The sequence below is a fragment of the Melanotaenia boesemani genome, chromosome 5 (genome assembly GCF_017639745.1).
Source record: "Melanotaenia boesemani isolate fMelBoe1 chromosome 5, fMelBoe1.pri, whole genome shotgun sequence".
Lineage (NCBI taxonomy): Eukaryota > Metazoa > Chordata > Actinopteri > Atheriniformes > Melanotaeniidae > Melanotaenia > Melanotaenia boesemani.
Window position 1 is genome coordinate 8774049 of NC_055686.1, and position 16888 is coordinate 8790936.

The 16888-nt window shown below is 41.0% G+C and overlaps 2 protein-coding genes across 2 annotated transcripts; one reads left to right on the forward strand and one right to left on the reverse strand.

Moving 5' to 3' along the window:
* The first annotated feature begins 1078 nt into the window (after positions 1-1078).
* Positions 1079-3316, forward strand: LOC121639784. The gene is made up of 2 exons (XM_041985278.1): positions 1079-2987; positions 3172-3316. The coding sequence occupies exon 1, from the start codon at positions 1570-1572 to the stop codon at positions 2548-2550; it is 981 nt and encodes a 326-aa protein (XP_041841212.1). The 5' UTR covers positions 1079-1569; the 3' UTR covers positions 2551-2987; positions 3172-3316.
* Positions 3317-13094: 9778 nt separating this feature from the next.
* Positions 13095-16482, reverse strand: LOC121640336 (alpha-tectorin-like). The gene is made up of 11 exons (XM_041986049.1): positions 16240-16482; positions 15897-16053; positions 15705-15789; positions 15513-15575; positions 15139-15338; positions 14922-15050; positions 14645-14832; positions 14403-14554; positions 14056-14301; positions 13785-13947; positions 13095-13103 (listed from the first exon to the last, which is right to left on the reverse strand). Exons 1-11 carry the CDS (start codon positions 16480-16482, stop codon positions 13095-13097), a joined length of 1635 nt encoding a protein of 544 aa, XP_041841983.1.
* Positions 16483-16888: the final 406 nt, after the last annotated feature.

A 16888-nucleotide genomic window follows, 5' to 3' on the forward strand; every position in this document is an offset into this window, starting at 1 on the left:
ATGTTAGCAGAGTCTAACCTACGCCTTCACAAAGTGGCATCAAACTGCAGTCAAGTCATGGAAGCTTTCCCTGCAGAGGATCGTGCAAAGGACTTGAAAGATTTAGATCTAGGAGTAGATCCTCTCCCAGTACAGAGAAGCTTAGGACTCTGCTGGAACCTGCAGTCTGACAGTTTCACTTACAAGGTATCTAATGAGACCAAACCATTCACACGTAGGGGTGTATTGTCGACTGTCAATAGCCTCTATGATCCTCTAGGCTTTGTTGCTCCCATAATAATGCAGGGCAAAGCACTACTCCGGGAGCTGTCATCTGATGGGAAAGACTGGGATTCCCCCCTACCCACTGAAAAGCTTGACATGTGGGTATCGTGGAAAAAACTCTTTGCAAGTTCTTGAAAACCTACAGATTCCAAGGTGCTACAGACCAGGCACGTTAAGCACAATACAAGTGAAAGAACTGTGCATCTTCTCCGACGCCTCTACTGTTGCCATAGGGGCAGTAGCTTATCTGCGTACAGTTGACAGTGAAGGACAGTGTCATGTTGGACTTGTAATGGGGAAGTCTAAACTCGCACCTCGCCCCGCACACACAGTACCACGTCTAGAACTCTGTGCTGCTGTGCTCGCAGTGGAAATGTTCGAACTCATCAGGGACGAGTTGGACATCGAAGTGACCAATGTGACGTTTTACACCGACAGTAGGATTGTGTTAGGCTACATACACAACAACTCCAAACGATTCTACATGTATGTTGCCAACAGGGTCACACGCATTAGAGCATCCACGCACCCTAGCCAATGGCATTACGTACCGACTGACCAAAATCCGGCTGACCAAGCCACTAGGTTTATGCCAGCAGCTGACCTTCAGAACAGTACCTGGTTCTCAGGTCCACACTTTTTGTATTCTGACACAGACACAGAATTACATAACACCAGTCCCTTTGTGCTCGTGGAACCTGAAAAGGACAAAGAGATACGTCAAGATGTAAAAGTATTAAAGACTATAACATCAGAGCCACAGCTAGACTCTGAACGTTTTGAAGATATTCCAGTTGGACCACACTGTGCAGAGTCATAGCCAGACTCATACATGTCGCTGCATCTTTCACACAAAAGATAAATGAACTAAAGGGATGGAAAAGTTTCAGTGAAACTCCAAGCATCCAAGAACTCACACGAGCCAGAATAGTTATCATTCAAGCTGTCCAACAAGAGGCTTACAAGGAGACATTCAGAAACCTTACAGAAGGAAAAGGGACAAACACAAAACTGGACATCCTCAAAAAGCTCAACCCTGTAGTGGACAAAGACAACCTCTTACGAGTTGGTGGACGTCTCTCTTCTGCCGACCTCTCAGAGAACGAAAAGCACCCTCTGATTATCCCATCTAGCAGCCACATCACCACACTGCTAGTAAGACACCTCCATGAACAAGTGGCTCATCAAGGAAGACACATAACTGAAGGAGCTATCCGTGGTGCTGGATACTGGATAGTTGGGGGTAAGCGCCTCATATCTTCTGTCATTCATAAGTGCGTGACATGTCGCAAATTGCGAGGCAAAATGCAGGACCAAAAAATGGCGGACTTACCCAAGGACCGAGTCACTCCTGAACCACCGTTCACTACAGTAGGTCTAGATGTGTTTGGGCCATGGACAATCGTAACACGCCGTACTAGAGGTGGTTGTGCCGAGAACAAACGCTGGGCTGTCTTATTCACCTGCATGTCTACCAGGGCTGTACATATTGAACTGATCGAGAGTATGTCTACTGATAGTTTTGTCAATGCATTAAGAAGGTTCTTCTCTATTCGTGGCCCAGCCAAGCTTCTGCGATCGGACAGAGGCACAAATTTTGTAGGAGCTTGTAAGGAACTGGGCTTAGACCAAGAAAACACAGCCGTAGGTAGGTACCTGGAAGAGAGAGGATGCATTTGGACATTTAACCCTCCTCACGCGTCTCACATGGGAGGCTCGTGGGAGCTTCTCATAGGGGTCGCCAGGCGCATTCTAGATGCGATGTTGTCCCGAACTGAACAAATGCGGCTGACTCATGAAGTCCTATCCACGTTTATGGCCGAGGTGATGGCAATTATGAATGCAAGGCCTCTTGTCCCCATATCCACAGACCCTGACAGTCCTACAGTACTCACCCCAGCAATGTTACTAACACAAAAGGTGAGTGCTGTTTCTGCTCCATCTGGAAACTTCTCTTCGGGGCAGTTGTTTGGAAAACAGTGGAAACATGTCCAACACCTTGCAGATACCTTTTGGAAAAGGTGGAAAAGGGAATATTTGTGTACCTTACAAGGCCGCGCAAAATGGACTGCAACTAAACCTAATGTCAAAGAAGGAGATGTTGTTCTGCTGAAGGACTCACGGGTCAGCAGAAATGAATGGCCACTGGGATTAATAATAAAAACATTTCCCAGCAGTGACAAGAATGTCCGCAAAGTGGAAGTGCGGATTATACAGGATGGGACTGTTAAAGTATTCCTCAGACCGGTTTCAGAGATTATTGTTTTACTTTCAGAGACTGAGTGAATATTCTTTGATGCTAAATAACTGAATGTGTTTAAAAAAGGTTGTATTGGTGTTTGTAGTGATACAATGTCATTATATCAAGCGGGGAGTGTGATGCCTTTAGGTCAAAAACTGTAATCAGCTCATATTGTGAATAATTTACATAAAAAAGGAGTTCATAGTTAATAAATAGTAAATGTAATTTCATGCTAAAAGCAGTTAAAATGTTCGGGGTTTTGAAATCTAATCAGTGTGAGACATCTGTAACACAATGATCTTTGTCATATTGTATGCGTAACTACGTGAGCGAGTGAGCGCTCTTACCATTGAACAATCTTTGAAACAGCTCTTTCTCCGGTAATGTTGGGAAGTGCTTTGGCATTAACAAGTGAGGGAACGGCTCATAAATACGCTAAATGTACGCTTACACGCTCGTGCCTTGGGAAACCTTCGTCTTTGTGAGTATCAATGTGTTCAGGAAACACCTGTATATGTGTTTGAGATATTTTTGGTTGCTCAAAATGTGTCAGTGTAATGCACAACGTGATATGCATGCTATTGTTTAAGCTAGGCTAACCATACTATGGTATTAAGAAGTGTCTTTCAGTCAGTGATTTGTTTTTCCCTGTCTGTATTTTTCAGTTACAAAAACCACAAGCAATATAAAAGTACATAAAAGATCTTCAATGAGATCAAGAAAAGCAAGCCTTGTGTGGAGAGCCTTTTTTACTTTTTATGCTTTGTTCGCTGGCTGTCTAGCTTCACATAGCCACGTGTTGTGAGGACAGCACAAGAAACACATGATGGTTTGTTGAACACCTTTGTCTTTTGCATGTATTTTATGTCTCCTACTTGGTTTAATATAGGTAATTATTATGAGATATCTCAATAATAAGGGGCTGGTATGTAGGAGCCATAGAACATGTCTGGAGTAATGATCACTGGGTGGATAAATGTTTTATTTGGTTGTCATGGTGATGTGCAGTGTGGGGTCACGTGGATGTGGTAGGTGACAGGTTGAACTGTTAAGAAGGAGTTGTCAGTCAGTCACGGGTGGTTTTGTCAGAGAGAGGAGGGCGTCACACAAATACACCGAACCCATCCTTTGCCTCACCAGTTACTGTGGAAGTTATCTGGACACATCTGGACACTTTGAAATCAAAGCTGTAACCTACTTTTAGCTGTTATCTGAATCTTTTCACAATATTCCTGTCTTACCAGACAAATCAACTCAAAAATAGGGCCAAATGCTTTGTTGTTGCTGACTGTAGCTGCTTCAAATATAAAGATAACTCTAGAGCCCTATGCAAAAATTCACAGTATTCACAGATTATTCTGTAATTCACAGATATGTATATAAAAAACATTTCCTGCTGCATGCCATGTCTTTTAATCATTTCTGAGATCTCCTGAAAATTTGATCAAAATCCATCCATTACTTTTTTTAGTTATGTTGCTAACAGACACACAGACGGACGCACAGACAGATGTTCACCGCCAAACATAACCACCTTCTCCATGGCAGTGATAACCACAGGTTAAAAAAAACATTAAACATGCAGTAAATAGAGCTTTCATACTGGTCAAGTCACCATCAGTATACTGATGGTAGGGGAGACCGGGGATGGTTGTAACACTTTTTGCTGCAACACCTGTAACTCATTGAATTTTTGAGCTACAGTTCTCAAACTTTTATATGAAATACCCACATTTCTTCACTAAAAAATGCACCAATTCAAAAATCTGCAAGAATATCACAGACATTGTATGTTAATGTCAAACACATGGTTGTCCTTTGTTACAACCTACCCCACTACCAGGTATGGTTGTAACACATACTGGGGAGGGTTGTAACAACTGGACAAAAGAAGCCTAAACAGATGCCACAACATATAATATGCTTCAAAAATGGATTTATTGAAAAGAAAAAAAGATCCCAAATAAAATCTTTCTCTTTAACTGACTACAGTTTAAACGTTTAATGTTTAACTCAGAAGTGTGTGAATTTGTGTGTGAATAAGTCTACTTGAACGAACTTTCATAACAGTACTATGGCTGCTTAATGATAACTCTGCACTTGTGAAAAAAGATTCAGGTGTGATATTGAGCTTACATACTTTTTGCATATAAAAAACAAAGAAAAAAAAAACAGGGCTTGTTTGTACATATTTTGTTTGACTATGTTCTTAATCTGAATCACAATATTAACAAATGAAAGTTGGTAAGTACAAGCTTGGTGGCCCCATAGACTACATTGGATACATTTTACCCACACTTCCTTTGGCCTTGAGCTGCAAGATGGCTCCATGTAGATAATACAAACATTCCCATCATCCAAGGTCTCAGAATCTTCAGCATTGCCTTTCAGCGTTTTTCATGTGTGTTTATTTATTTATTTATTGGTGGGGTGGTGTTGCTGCTCCTTCTTCTTCTGCTTTTCTTTATTCTATTGTAGCTTACTCTGGGAAGATCACTGGATCGCTGGTCTCTCAGCTTCTGCAGTGATTTGCAGTATCTGCTCAGTGTTACATGACAGATTCCTGTAACTGATCTGAATGACTTTCCCTTCTTTGAGACCTCATCAGATGCTTTTTTTAAAAAAAAAAAAAAAGCTGGCACACATCTCTCTTTCTTTTTTCCATTGCCTGGACATGCTTTAAAAATAATAAAATAAAGAAAAAAACAACTTCATTTTATGAATGGGGATGGTTGTAACACTGTTAACATAAATGTTACAACCCACCCCAACCCTGTCAGGCAATGTTTAGGTAGCTGTGTTAGCATAGTGATTTGAAATTAGCAAGGGGGGAATGCATCACATTTTGCCTAAAAGACAGCTTTTTCATTTACTGTAAGTCATATGGTTTTATTTTAAGTTACATAAGTACTAAACTAAATTAAGTGTTGGTAAAAAAAAATTACTTTCTTATCCCAAAATCAGTTTTTAGTCAATAAAATCAGCATACATGTGTTTTCAGCCTTGTTCACTGCCATGTGAGATTGAGAAGGAAGTGGGCAAACACTGGAATGATCATCAGGCTCCTGTTTCATTCTTGATTGGTGAAAATAGTGGCGTTTCAACTCTCCCCATGTTACAACTAGAGTGCCTCTAGAGAGAGAGTGGCGCCATCTCCGTTCACTGCAATGGTTCAGTTTTTTCACAGCAATGGCGGCGTATGGAGCCCCTCAAAAGTTCCCGGAAGTTAGCAAAAGCTAAGCGACGGTCAATGTATTTCAATGGAGCAGATTGTCGGAGCTACACTTCTTCAAGGTAAGATGTTTTAGTAGTCATATTTCCATATCAGTTGTGCATCGAAATGAACTTGACAGGAGTAATTAAATATGTTGACAGATTGTCACCGTCTAGATTAATATATTTAGAGATTATAAACCGATAAAAGTTTATGCTAGCACACTGATAGCAACAGATGCCACAGGCTGATGAATGTAAATTCTGTTCGTCAGTATAAATTGATCCAACGCCGTTGATAGCGAGGTTAATGTGTAGGGAGAGCGATTGTAGTTACATTTTTAGTTAATTTTAATGTATTTATAAGGCTGTGGAATTATGGACAAAGATATGAAGATGAATACACAGTATTAGATAGCACAATACTCTTAGTATATATGTTTACAATCTTTGCAACTATAAAACCTAACCTGTTAAATGTAACAAACATGTTAACCTTAAGAACTTAACAAAATATACACATACACAAAATAAGTGGCTGATTGTACTTGAGTGCATTTGCTGCACTAGACAGCACTCAGCACTCAGTGTGCAGGATGAGAGCAGAGAAGCAGAGAGATGCTTAAGGGAAGTATATCACTCTTCCCTCGTGCAGCTTTGTCCTGAAGAACTTTCAGCAGTTCTGGGGTTGCCTGACGTTAACTGGGATACTGTTCTTCTTCACCTTCCTGGTTTGGCCACTTTTAAGTGTTGTTTCCTGTCTTTTTTTTCTACATTCTGCAACCTCAACCATATAAATCTCCCTGTGATGTGTTCTCTGTGTTTAATTTAAAAATATTAAACTTCCCAATGATATGGTCTTTGAAAATGTGTAATGCATTGTTTTAATATGATTACCGCACATATTTTTTTGTTTTCACAGTCCCTGATGGTGGTCAAATGTATCCTGTTGAATTTGGCCATCCATATTTTCCTTCTGTCCCTGTCTTTGGGGAAGCCATACATACGCACACCTTTCTCTGAGCGATTGGAGCATCCCCATGCAGCACAGCATACCATGGTGAAGACTGTATTCAAGGATAGTAGAGAAAAGAAATGGCTAGACATGCTGATCTTGTCGAGTTTTATGCTATTGTAAAGGAATTCTTTTAGGTATTAAATGCATTTGGAAAACAAAGGGTGTTTGTCTGATTTATTATGTATATGTAGGGAGTAAGTCTTGGGATAGTTAACAAATAGTGATAGAAAGCCATGTATTTTCCACGAATTGAAATCAAAATTTTATTTATTTGCCATGGATTTTCTGTAATAAGACCTTATATTGTGAGTCCAGACTTGTGTAGTTATCAGTCTGCCTCAGTCAAAATAAGTCTTAAGACTTAAAAGCAATTCACACAAGTAGATACTAATAAGTAAGAATAGATAACCCATTTATTTGAAATGAATTGGGATCTAAATTTTATTTATTGGATATAGATTTCCTGTAAGAACAGTTATCATTATGCTGTGAGCCTAGATTTATTGTGTAGTCACTTGGTAAATCATTGTCGTCACCTGTTGGTATGCCTCAGTCAAGTCTGAAAGATAAAGTTAAAAAAACAGAAAATATTAAGATTTACATTGCTGTTGATGTCATACAGGTTTAGTTAACATGATTCAAATCAATGAACACAACTATAAAAATATTGCAAAGCAAAGCCTGCATTACCGATTATCGTAGTTTTCTTATTATTTTGTATTGGCCGCCAAACCCTTCCTGGAACTTTTGGAGGCTACATGGACCACGTGATCGGCGAGCGTTTTGAGCTTCCGGTGACGCCACTCTCTCTCTAGAGGCACTCTAGTTACAACCATCCCCGGTCTCCCCTACATACTGTCGGTATAATTCCCTCTTCCTGTAGCGGAACTGGCGCTGCGCTCTTATTGTGAAAGTCCACGAATGCTACTGTGATGAGTTAGTCTTAGCTTTGCACATCGAGTGATAAAACGCTACTTCAAACTAATTACGGTGCATTTCAGCGCAGCAACAACACTCTGAACGGCGCTGAAACCAGACCATTAGCATACATGCACATCTCAACATGAATATGACCCTTTTGAGCTAGGTGGTTATTTAGCAGGCATGGAGCCCACATGGCTGGTAATTAAGATTAAATAGGCTCTGAACTGTCGTCTGCAGCAACCAGACCCGTCACCAGACCTTTGTCTTGAGTGGGGCATATCAAATGCATGGGGGGGGCAAAATTATTACTATACATAATCCTTTATCTGCGCAGCACTGATGCAAGTTAAAAATAGCCAACAGCACATCCAGCAAAAACCCACACCAGTCTTCATATTTTAAAGTAAAATATTATGTAAAGAAATATCCAAAAAACATATTTAACACCAGAAGCATCTCAGGTTGAGTAAACACCGAGGCGGGCGCGTTTCAAAACAGACGGATACATTTTCTGTACACGCACAGACGCACACACACAGACTTTCAACCTACTTTTGGTGGAGGCAGCGCTGTCATCTCTCCAGTCAGTACAGCGGGAGGCGGCGTTTCTCTTTGCTGAACCTTCTCATCAGTGCATCCTTCCACTCAGACTTGAATCTGTGCGTGAGGTCCTTTTCAAAAGCGAGCTGAATAAGTTGGGCCTTGCGTTTCTGGAGCATGCTGCGTCGATGCTCAGAGAACACGCTTTTTAGCGTGGAAAAAGAGTTTTCACATTCTGCTGTCGATGCTCCTAAGGTTAGAGCCAGGTTGTATGCTCTGACAACACTCGGCATTGCTTGGAGTCCACAGTTGAATGTACTTAGGATGTTGGCTATTGTCCATTTTCCATCTTTAGGAGGAACCGGAGTATCGGTCATCTTCTTCGTCAGAAACTCACAAGCCTCCTCTCTCACACATCACATTGCGCGGTAACTTCATGGATGTATTATAGAACTGGATAACGGACTGAAAATGGCGGCCCATTCATTTCTATGGAAGTTGCTCACCCAGCGCATACGCCGAAAAAGTTCTCAGGCTTCCGGGTTACTTCCGCATATTGGGCCCATACAGCATGCGCAGTAGTGTCACCTCCCATCATGCTTCACGTCACTGTGAACGAGCAATGCGCAGCCCAGTGACCTGATCCAGCGACGCGCGGTCACGACATTAATCTGCAGTATGAGAGCTGTACAAACTCAGATGATGATTTTCTACGGCACACGATCGGACCTCGATGTAAAGTAATGATATAATATACGTGGAAAAAGTTGTGTAGTAATTGTTAAAATGATGGTTTGTTTTAATCTGATGAATTTCTATATGGGATTCGTAATAGCCCAATATAAGTCAGTCTATATTGTATATTTGTATAATCCCGTGTCATATTTAAAGTTTTATCAAGGAACTCCAGTAAAAAACGTTTTTAGTCTAATTATGTTATCTGTACATATAATTGACAAAACCCCACCTAATAAATACACACACAATTATTCCACATAAAGATTCGATATCCAACGATCTACCAACTAGAGCTCTTATCTATGTGATGTGATACACCATGTGGATTCAAGGACACCAATATAATCTAGGTTCATATTTTTTTTGTTTTCATTTACTTTCAGCAACACTATGCAAGTAAACTAGTCATCATTCGATTTTATATTATTAAATACAGAGTAGTTCACCGTAAATGCAGTCATGATGACATTTGAAGGTTGAATATGGGACATTTTTATTAAAAGCTATATATTTGTAAAAGATAATACCTCCAGAAGGTATTTAGACGGATGCAGAGTGAAAGTATAGCATTTCCTTATAACATATATTTAGCCTTAAAAATAAATCTTATTTTGGCGGGTTTCACAAAAAGATTTCCACAGCATTCAACATACAAACAGACTTGGAGATAGCCACGTTTCTCCTGGACCAGTTAGCTAACTCGTTTGCTGAAGTAGCCGGCTACCTACCAGCTGTTATTTTTCTGCCGTCGTAACTACAACCTAGAGCTAATTAGGATTTAGGTCACAATACGTTTAAAAACAGGAACTATCATGCATGTAATATCAAACATTAAGAATACAAATGTATTAAGTTACTCGATATCAGAAAAAAGAAACTTAACTTTAACTTAACTTTTACGAACAGCTTTCCCATCATATTGAAGTCAACAGCCGTCCTCCTCGCTCCCGACACAGCATGACCGCGCTTCGGCAGTGCATGTGCACAGCCGTGACGTCACCGGAGAAATAGAGACTTTTCTGTGGCTTTTATGGCCTTTTGAAAAATAATTGACGGATTAAATGTCCATGAATTAAAAATATTGAATAGAAAGATTAGTAATTAGCTGTGTTTAAAGCTGAAGACGTCCTGTCAACAGTTTTACAGCCGTGTCTTTTACCATTGTGGCCTATGGGAAAAATGCTTTTTGGGCCCCATGGGATTTTTTGTTGCAGTACCACGAGTGGCCACTGGGAAAAATCGGCGTGCCGCCATTTTCAGTCCGTTATCCAGTTCTATAATACATCCATGGGTAACTTGCATGGCAACGTTGACGTAGGCTACGTCATGTAGCTAATAGTCTACGTGCAGCAGTAATAGCTCCCATAAGAGAAAACTACACTTGTTTGTTTATATTTTAAATGTCTTAGTGATGAAGATTGCAACATTAGTGGTTAAAATTATAATAATGATAGTAAAAATTAGAGATTGTTTTTAGAGATCTGGCCAGGGCCTCCAGCAGGGGGCGGGCACAAGCACTAACTAAGGGGGGCCGGGCCCTCTATGGCCCGCCCATGACGACGGGTCTGGCAGCAACTAAAGGAAAATATGCACCAGGACATCAACAAACAGATATAACCTAGGTACTGAATGAGCATTTTATTCCATCTTACATGATGGCGCCACCATATTCCTCTGTAGAATAATTCAGTCCAGATAAACATCTCAAGTTTTGCAGTTATTTAGCAAGACCTTTAATGTGGTCTAATGTGCCCAGGATGCAAAAAAAAAACAAAAAAAACAAAAAAACATAAAATTACCTTTATTTACATTTTCACAAATGAAATAAAATTTCTTCTAATCAGAAGCTGTGTATTAATGAGTTTTCAAGTTCAGTAAAATAATTCAGTTCAAATTTGAGTCTTTGAGTAGTTTGTTAGTAGTACCTGGTCTAATGTGGTCAAGGTCCCCAAAAAGCTTTTTATTAAAAGCTTTATTATTATTATTATTATTATTTTCTTTATTCCTTCTTCCATTCAGTTTTCTCCTTCTTTCATTCTGATATAAGGACCTTATTGTTGGTCTTTTCCCCAAGTTATTCACTGATGTTTTGTTTTGTCTTTTTTCTATTCAAGTTCCTTGTTTGAGGTAAAAGTGCTGGTTTTGTTCTATTCTTCCTCCTCCTGTCCACCTCCTCTACTCTGCAACACCCTGGTGTCTGTGTATACAAAAGTTATAATAAATGAATAAAAATTAATAGAAATAAAATCGATTAAATAAATGGCTGCAAATGAAATAATTACAAAAATATCTGTGCGTAATGCAGGCTGGTATAACTCCAACACCATCTGACCTCCATTTTTAACACATAATTAAATGTACACATTGTGTGACAGAGCTGATGGGATTTGTGGTTGGAGACTAGAGGGGTTAACGTATCCTATTGTTTAGTTTTATTTTCAGTGCACTGGCTCAAAAAATTGTTAAATGTGAGTGTTTTATTTCATTCATGATTTTATTGTACTGGTATTCAAATCTATTGGAGAAAAGTGATCCAAGAGCGCGATGCGCGACACAGACACCGTCACTGCTGTTGGTCGCCTCCTGTGTGTTGAACCCATTGTACTACAATACTACAGTACACTGGCACAGTGATGTACTGAAACACATATTTAATTACAGTATAATGTGGTACAGTATATAGGATAGTCATATAGTAATTGCTGTCAACATTTACATACTGCAATGTCAAGAAAGGTAATTACCTGTTTTCTTCTCTAAATCTTCTGATTATGATGGACAGAGTGAATCTACTGACATTTGGTTGTACCCTTTGTCCAGCCTCTCTCATGCTCAATCCATGGACAAGAACATGGTCAGTAACAGTAGCTCTGACTATTCGTTGTAGTGCCTCACAAACCAGTGCTCACTGAACTGGCTTATATATGTTCCCTCACATCATAGCCTCAAGTGTGATCAGTTTTGAGTTGTTGTGTTCAACCGGTGACCCCTGTGCTTTAATCATGTTTGACTTTTGCCACCTGTGCTCACCATTATGAAGCACAGGTGCATCACAATAAAATGTGTTGGCAAGTTGTGTTTAAACTCAGGAAAAGTGCTTATGGTTTTGTCAAAAGAGTGACTGATTAAATCAGTGGGTTCAGGCAACTGAGCATTTGGTTCAGACCATAGGGTTTAGTGTTTTAGCAATTAAGAAAAACTGTAAACTGCAGCCAATTTACCATAAAAACTAATAGAAGAATAGAAACAACAAATCAGCTAAAACAAGCTTATAAATCGTAAAACAAAAGTCTGCCAACTCTGAAAGAAAACAAACTCAGTTTCATTTTTACCCACATCCTTATTTTATTGATTTTTTAATGTCTTAAATGCTGAACAAAGATTTCAACCATAAAACAGAGAAAAGCAGCATTTTTCATTTTCAACTGAACTGAGACAAACTGCCTTCTGAAAAACAAGATCCAATGGAAACAAAATAAAAAGCATGTTTAATATTCACTCTTCTTTCTAAGAGGAAGGATGAAACATGTGTCATTGCATCAGTAAATATCTCTGCAGGGCTGCAGACTCGCTTCAGATTGCCTTACATAGTTTTCAAAAACCCTACATCCATGATTAACCCCGACCTAGTTACCAATTAAGTTAGCTTAGTTACCAATCAATCCTTCCACTCACTGTAAACATGAAGAAACTGTAAACTCTCACCTTACAAAAAACATAAACATCTTCTGTTTAGTTTAATCTTAAAAGACATAAATCCATCAGACATCACACAAAATACAGCTACAAACTAAAAGTAATCAGATTACATTCCTTCACCTATGATTTTACCCTGAGAACGACATGTTTAAAAGAGACTGATTGATTAAGAAATTAACGTATTACCTCTAAACCACCTCATAGCTCCAGACTGTATCTGTAAATCACTACATCTTAGTATTAACTCATTAATTCTGGATTGTTTTACATCTTCAGGCCTAAAACATGTTGAGCTTGAACAACCTGAGAGAAGTATTTTCTCTTTGGTTGAAGACCTTTATGCATGTGGATGTCTGCAACATGCCATCAGATATTTTCTTGTTTGAAGGTCACAAATCAAACAGATGTGCTACAGCTACGTTTATCCATGACTTTCTGGGAGGTCTAGGAATGCCTCTAGGCATGCTGGGAGATGAAGTGATACAGGATACAGTAGTCATACCTGATTACATACCTCAATAAAATGTAGATTATTATTCTGGTTTAAATGAAAATCAAGTGTAAACCTCACACACCTTCAATAACCTTTTACCACTAAAAACTCATCCTTTCACACATTAAAGCTCCACATCAGGACCACACATAAGTCAGGGATCATCACCAAGGTCAGCAACCTGTCAGTCAGTCCATGTCACTATGGCAACCACCTAAGAAGGCAATGAAATGAAAATGTGAGTGATGAATCTTTTATGATTTTTTTTACTTTATAGTTTCTGCTCAAACAAAGTCTTGTTCTTTTCAGTCAGATCTTGGGGAATCAGCCTGGCCATCATCACACATGATTTCTGTTTCTAAAACAGGATGATCATCTACTACAGCAGTCTTACCTAATTAATCCAGGCCATGCTGACCAAGGCTGAAGCTCCACGTTCATGTTTAGGCCTGACAGATCTGCGTCTTCTTTTAGCTCCACCAGAACAATCCTACAAGTTCAAAACAACTTTCAGTCCAAACGTTATGCATTTTTATAGATTTTATCAGGGTTTTAATGAGCAGTTGTGACTAATTAAGTAACTAGAATAGTCCAGTCTCTCATATAACCAGTATCAAACAGTCGTATTGAGTAAAGCTTCCAGCGAGGCGTACCGGGACGCAGCTGTTCTCCTCTTTGATGCACAGATTCAGTTTGCAGTGCAGGTAGACGTCACCAGAGCTCCCAATGAACTGGAACATGCTGAAGGAGAAGTAGTTGGAGGTTCCCTCCCCGTTTCCCTCCACCATCACTGTCTGGTCAGCAGCGTTGGCACAGCTGCTCACAAACAAGAAGAGACTTTTCTCAGCCTCCCATCACAACCATCAGAAATCACATCTATGAAGGAATCCCAGTGAGCAGCTCCCACTTCTCAGTGTGTCTCACCCATTCTGGATCAGGTCGTATCTCGGAGTGCTGTTGGACGATTCCTGGTCAGTTGCCCAGCAGGAGTCCGTCACCACGGCGATAAGGTCTGCATCCAACCCTTCGGTCTCCAGCTCCACCCAGATCTTCTGGTTCAGCATCACATCGGTGTTAGAATCCACAACGTGTGTGCGGTCGGCGTCGGTGTAGGATTTCATGGTTACATTATAACTCCACTCTCCAGATGTGATGTGCTGGACCACAGAGCTGCAGACGACACACATAAACACACCTCAGCTTCTCTGACTCACAAACCAGCTGAAAGGTTTCACGTAGCAGTAGAAATGAAGCTACCAGCCAGAACACACCTGTCTTTGATCCTGAAGGCCACAGTCTTCATTTCTGGCTGAACATGGATGCAGGAGAAGTCGATGTAGAACTGATCTTGGCGAGTGATGCCTTCAGAAGAGCTGTTCTGAGCCACGATGGCGTTCTTGTAGGTCACCTGGCTGTCGTTGGCCTGCAGAGCCAAATATTCAGATGTAAAGGAAGAAGCCTCTTTATTCTCTTTTTGTCTATACAGAGTAAAGATGTGGAGGAGAGGACCCACCGTGATCACTGCACCACAGGTGTTGCTGCTGTTGAAGCTGAAAGTCACCATGCCACTCTCCTGGTCCATCTCACCCCTGCAGGTCTCATTATTGAGGTGTAAGACAGAGTAGTCAATGTATTTGTCCCTCAGGAGACAACCCACCAGACTGACTGAGGCAGAGTTCTGTGTGCAGACCACTGGATCTCCTGAAAATGAGCATAATGATAAAAAGAAACAGTTAAATGTTTTCCTTCAATAACTCAGTCCTGTTATGTTGTGGTCACAGCTGTCGTACCCAGAGTGTTAGACTCTCTGTAACTGGAGGCAAAAACAGCTCTACAGAGGCAGCCAGTGTTACCCCCAAACTCGCCACAAAACTCATGATCACTGCAGACCTGGTTCTGACAAACGGCCTCAGGACGAGCTGCAGAAACACATATTGGTAAAGTATTTTAAACACATATGAGATACAAAAATAGAGGTGAATTTAGCTGAAGTTGCTCAGGTCTTACAGCACTGAGCCTCAGACCACCAGCTCTCCAGGGTGACGTTGCTCAGGCTGCAGGCTCTGGCGTAGGCCCACAGGAACTGACACCCAAGACCGTCGACTGCAGGATATTTGCACAAAGTTGCATTGCAGGCAGTTATGTAGGGAGCTGGATCCACGATGGTGTTACAGGAGGAGAAGGGCGCCTCCTTCAGGAGGTTACAGCTGTTCCACACATGGAAAGAGAGAACATGAGATCCAATGAACTGATAAGCTCCTTTATGTTTATCTCCCATCTGTAATAGTGTCATGTAACATGACTGATATGATGTAACATGTCAAATAGATCAGAGTATAACAGCAGAAGATGTTTCCTGCTGTGTGGATGAATCTGCTCACCGTTCAGTCATCATGGGGCAGTCGATCGTACTGTCAGCAGGTTCAGTGTACACGCTCTCACAGCTGCAGGAGACAAACACATATTCAGGACTGCTGCTCTGCTCCGGATTATTCATACAGCACATATAATACACAGTATCTGTAAGTCATTCATCAAGCAGCAGCAGAGAGTCGGTCTGTAGGAGGAGTTACCTGGAGGAGCTGTCCTCAGAGAGCTTTGCACTAGAAAAACTGCTGGAGTTTCCACACAGACCAACCAGAGATGATCCAGCAGGTCCTGAAATGGTTCAGGACAGAAAGTGAGTCAGAAAATCATCAATGTTTAAACTGGATCAACAGAAAACAGTTTCTTGGTCTCCACGTCCACAATGACACTTTCTGTACCTTCCATGTGGATCTGTGCTGTGTCTCCATCAAAGAACACAGCAGCAGAGCGTCCAGAGAGTGTAACTTTGGCCGTGACTCCAGTTTGGTCCTTAGAGAGCTGGACACCATGGACCTCCTGGATCGAGCTGTTGAGGACCAGAGCTACGTTGTCCACCTGAGTCACAGTGGAGAAACAAGATGGAGGAAATACGGAGAGAAACATCAGCATCATCTCCTCGCTTCATCAATCTGTTTCTACTGTCTCTGAGAGGGAAGATGAGAGCCTCCACAGCAGAGACTGTGGGGAGGATTTTAGACCAAACTCCACTCTGACTGGTGGACTGAAGTTCAGGCAGCTTACCAGGACTCTGCCGTCTTGTTTCAGGAGAATGTCAACGTTTAGACTCTCCAACCGCAGAGTCACACTGTCCACAAAGCTCACATCTGTACGACGTCGCTCACGGAAACTGGCCAGAATCTGAACAACTGAAATCCACGAATCCGACAGCAAAGTGTAGGAACAGCGATCTTCTATGAAGTCGGCGTTGTTGTGGACGTCAATGACAGCAGGACCGGTCACAGTGCAGGTGTATGCAGCTAACATCATGCAGGACAGACATAATTAGTTGCTGATGAGACTGCAGCCACGGGGGGCTCCAGTCTCATCAGCGCTACAACATCTGCTACAACAGTTGTTTTATATAAACCCAGCACTTATAACATGATTGATAACATGACCTTGTACTATTACACGTGCATACTTTTACTGAAGTAAACATTTCTAATGCAGATTTTTACTGCTTACAGGGTAAAATGTGAGTTTAAACTTTTGCTCATCTTAAGAATGTGAATGTTTCTCTGTCTCTGGTTGACTGATGTGTCTCTGGCTTACCTCCCAGTGAGATGAGAGCAAACAGGTGGAGAAGGGGGTGGAGCATGCTGGAAGGGATCCAATCAGCTGTCAGAAAGCTGGAAGACACAATGCTGACTGGATAAAAACTGTAAGACAC